At 36.8% G+C, this 4,039-nt stretch overlaps 1 protein-coding gene across 1 annotated transcript; it reads left to right on the top strand.

Moving 5' to 3' along the window:
* The first annotated feature begins 210 nt into the window (after positions 1-210).
* On the top strand, positions 211-2,273 carry LOC107681595 (gap junction alpha-1 protein-like). Its single transcript, XM_016477907.1, has 2 exons — positions 211-423; positions 1,012-2,273. Exon 2 carries the CDS (start codon positions 1,057-1,059, stop codon positions 2,119-2,121), a length of 1,065 nt encoding a protein of 354 aa, XP_016333393.1. The 5' UTR covers positions 211-423; positions 1,012-1,056; the 3' UTR covers positions 2,122-2,273.
* The last annotated feature ends 1,766 nt before the right edge of the window (positions 2,274-4,039 follow it).

The raw sequence follows: 4,039 nt of genomic DNA on the forward strand, positions 1-4,039 counted from the left end.
AATTTGTAAGAACTGATCTGACCTGAATGTTTCATTCGTTCCAAGAGAACCTTTCGAATCTTCTGTCGTCGTGGCAACAGAGGAACCGTAACATGCTTCAGCATTTTGAAGGCCTGGTTGCATCTGTTGCAAGTTGCTACTTCTACTGCAGATGGCAGTATTTCACACTTTCATTGCACTTCCTTTTTCCAAGACATTTCCTCCCAAAATTTAACGGCGATTGAGAAGTTCTGGAAGTCCACAAATTTGAGTTAGCTGACGTTTAACTTCCCCCCTTCTGACTCTGTCCCTCCAACGGATGGGATGAGAGGACGTTCACCGTAGGGGAAATCATTTTATATCGAAACTGCTTATTTTTGAATTTATCACTGAAATGTGCTACAAAAGTTATCAAGAAGTTTGGCGTTTTTAACTACTTTCCAGGTAAGAAATACAAGACAACATAGTCAACATGCATTGGAGATATGTTTAAACTTAAAAGTTAGTATGATACAAATGGTATAGGCCAATATGTGTGTATTTATGCATGTTTTATTAGGCGATTTCTTTTTAAATGGCGGTCGTTTGTTTATAGTCTGGTTTCTTATTTTTCAAAGTATATAGTTTAAAAATATTTTAGTAGGTTAAATCTGTGATTAAAAAAATGTTAAGCCTCAGCAGTTTGTTTTCCAGAAATAGTGTATTTTTGTGATTAAAAAAAAATACTATGTATGTAAATATGTTTTAAAATATTTTATCCTTTAGTATTTGTGTTTTAGCATTTTACTTGTTCTGAATTTTATATAGTTAAAAAATTAGATATTTTTTAAGGTTAAATATCTGTTGAAAAGTCAGAAAACCACAGAGCATTCATTTAGAGCAGGAATTGACCCAGGAACATTTCTGAAGATGAGCCAAGGACTTATGTTATTGTATTTGGCAGTCATATGGGGAGCGAGGAGACCACTCGGATGTGTTTAACACTGGGCTTCATCTGTTTATAATACTCATTGAATTTACTGTCTTTGTCAGCTTGAAGGTTGGTCATCTCCTGTCTAATCCAGAACATCTTTCATCATGGGTGACTGGAGCGCGCTGGGGAAGCTTCTTGACAAGGTCCAGGCATACTCCACGGCAGGAGGCAAAGTCTGGCTCTCCATTCTCTTCATCTTCAGGATCCTGGTCTTGGGGACAGCAGTGGAGTCCGCCTGGGGAGATGAGCAGTCGGCGTTCAAGTGCAACACGCTGCAGCCCGGCTGCGAGAACGTGTGCTACGACAAGTCGTTCCCCATCTCCCATGTGCGCTTCTGGGTGCTGCAGATCATATTTGTGTCCATGCCGACCCTCCTGTACCTCAGCCACGTCGTGTTCCTCATGCACAAGGAGGAGAAACTGAATAAAAAGGAGGAGATATTACGAGACATCCAGAGCAAAGGAGGAGATGTGGATGTGCTGTTGAGGAAAATTAAAATGAAGAAGTTCAAGTATGGCCTGGAAGATCACGGGAAGATCAAAATGAGAGGAGGGATATTTTACACATATATAGTGAGCATCGTCTTGAAGTCCATATTTGAAATTGTTTTCCTGTTGATTCAGTGGCACCTTTATGGATTCAAGCTGTCGGCTGTTTATACGTGTCAAAAGTTCCCTTGTCCACATAAAGTGGACTGCTTTTTGTCTCGTCCCACCGAGAAGACGGTTTTTATCATCTTTATGTTGGTCGTGTCGCTTGTCTCTCTGGCCCTCAACGTCTTTGAGTTTTTTTACGTGATTTTCAAGAGGATGAAGGATCGATTCAAAGAGTCAGAGAAAAACTTTGATAGGGCCTGTAATATCAAGCCTTGCCCAAGGAACTTGTCCAGTTACGGGTATTACAGCGACTGCTTGGCCCCCGTTCCTAATCTGGGCTACAACCTAAATACAGGTGACAAGTCCAACTCCTCTGACAGTTACAACAAGCAGGCTAATGAGCAGAACTGGACTAATTACAGTACAGAACAGAACCAGCTGGGTCACACCCAGCGCTTTCCATATTCTGAGAAAGTGGCTCTGGGGAAGGATCTTCTGCTGCTCAAAGAGCTTGAACCTCGAACGAGTAGTCGAGCGAGCAGTCGGGCCCGGCCGGATGATCTTGACATCTAGCAGAAGCCTCAAACACAGACCCCATGGACAATTTCTACTTTTCACAAATGGTGAATATAAAAAATAAACTGTGAAAAGGACACTGGTCACTGACATCCAAAGAATATTGTTTCAGCATTTATATTTATTTTATTAGTTTTTTCTATTGTAACTCATGCCAAACAGTTTTTGTTAAGTGAACTGTATTTATGAGCTGTGATTGTGAAAATGTAAATAATTTCACAGGTTTGCTCTAAAATAAATGTTTAATACAGTATATGGGTAGTTTATGCATATGTATCCATAAACTTTTTTTTACATCAACATCAAGTTTTTAAGTTAAAATGTATAATGACAATTGTATTTCTTAAGTCCGGCAACCAGTCAAAATTTCTTTTGAATTTTTCACCATTTTCAGCACCATTTTGCCTTCACTTCACTACACAAATTCATTTTAAAAGCTGCAAATATTCCATATTGTCTCTCTAATTTATATGAGATCATAAAACTGCATAGATAATAATCTTAAGTAGTATTAATACTACTATAAGTAATATATTTCTCTCTCTCGCTCCCTTTCTTTCTCTAAATATATATAATTTCTATCTATCTATCTATCTATCTATCTATCTATCTATCTTATAAAAGGGCTCTAGATGGAGTTAATCAGGGGCCGTATGTATAAAGCCGTTTAGAGTAAAATATTGGTCTTAAGTGTGTCAAAATTCTAAGAATGACATAATTTTACTCTTATTCCTAGACTTAAGAATAAGAGTGATTCATAAAGGTCCCTAAGTGTTAAAACTAGGTCTCAGCACCTAAATTATTTAAGAGAGCTGAAGAGGTCTCCTAACCGGAGTAACAAGCAGCAAAGAGGAGGAGGCAAACACTTTCCAGCGAAGATATGACATATTGGAGTTATATGTTGATATGGAGTTGATAAAAGATACAAACTTGATTGTCAAGATCAAAAAGATCTTTTTTTTGTAACTGACAAAGTAAGAAATTTAATAACCTCTTCCACTCAACAAGTCAATGCTCTAACTGCCGAAATGAAAGTAGTAATTACATTTTTTTTGGCAGGAAAATTGGAAAAATGCAGCAATGCACCGGTGATGACACAGTAAGCAGGGTCTTACATATTGTGGCACTAACCCCACCAAACACAACAGTGGCCAAAAGTGATGTGTGGAGTTTTTTTTTTTTTTTTATGACCCCACATTTCACTTAAACCATGAAAAAACACTGACCAGTGTTGCCAACTTCTTTCAATTGAAAGTTGATGACAACATAAATGTGAGTTCACTGATCTATATAAATATAAATATAGATCAGTGGGAGAGTGATTGGGAGGGGTGAGAAAATAGAAAAAATTCTATTTTCATTTTCATTTCAATAGAAAATGAAGCATCAGTAATAATTAGTGATAATTTTGCACAATGCAAAGCATTTAAAAAAAATACATTTAAATATTAAAATATTTCAGTGTCTTAATTAAATGATATTATTGTAGTTACATTAAATGATTGGTGTTGTGCTGCTGTGACTTCACATGAGCAGGCTCACTATTGGCTGATTCAGAGGTCGAGGTCGGCCATTTTGGGTTGACATCATTGTAGTCCTCAGTGTAGTTCACAACACTTAAGTGTCACCTTAGTCAACAGTTAAGAATCAGTCTTAGACTTTACTGAAAGTTGCTTTTAGCTTCTTTATAAAAGTCTCCTACTCTTAGAAAAGTCCTACTTTTTACTAAGAATTTTTTGACACTTAAGTCAAAGCTTTAGACTATTCTTAAGAGCATTTCTGAGACGTTTTATACATGCGGGCCCAGGGTATTATTGTTAACTTAAACTAAAACCAGGTTTAAAATACTTAAAATATGCTTTTAACTTTTAATTCTTTTAACTGAAATGAAAAATACGTATTTTATTACTTGATA

Source organism: Sinocyclocheilus anshuiensis, unplaced genomic scaffold (assembly GCF_001515605.1).
Source record: "Sinocyclocheilus anshuiensis isolate Anshui unplaced genomic scaffold, SAMN03320099.WGS_v1.1 scaffold17064, whole genome shotgun sequence".
Lineage (NCBI taxonomy): Eukaryota > Metazoa > Chordata > Actinopteri > Cypriniformes > Cyprinidae > Sinocyclocheilus > Sinocyclocheilus anshuiensis.

What these genes read in the sequence shown, in the direction of transcription:
- LOC107681595 (XM_016477907.1), top strand. Translation starts at nt 1,057, where the DNA reads ATGGGTGACTGGAGCGCGCTGGGGAAGCTTCTTGACAAGGTCCAGGCA.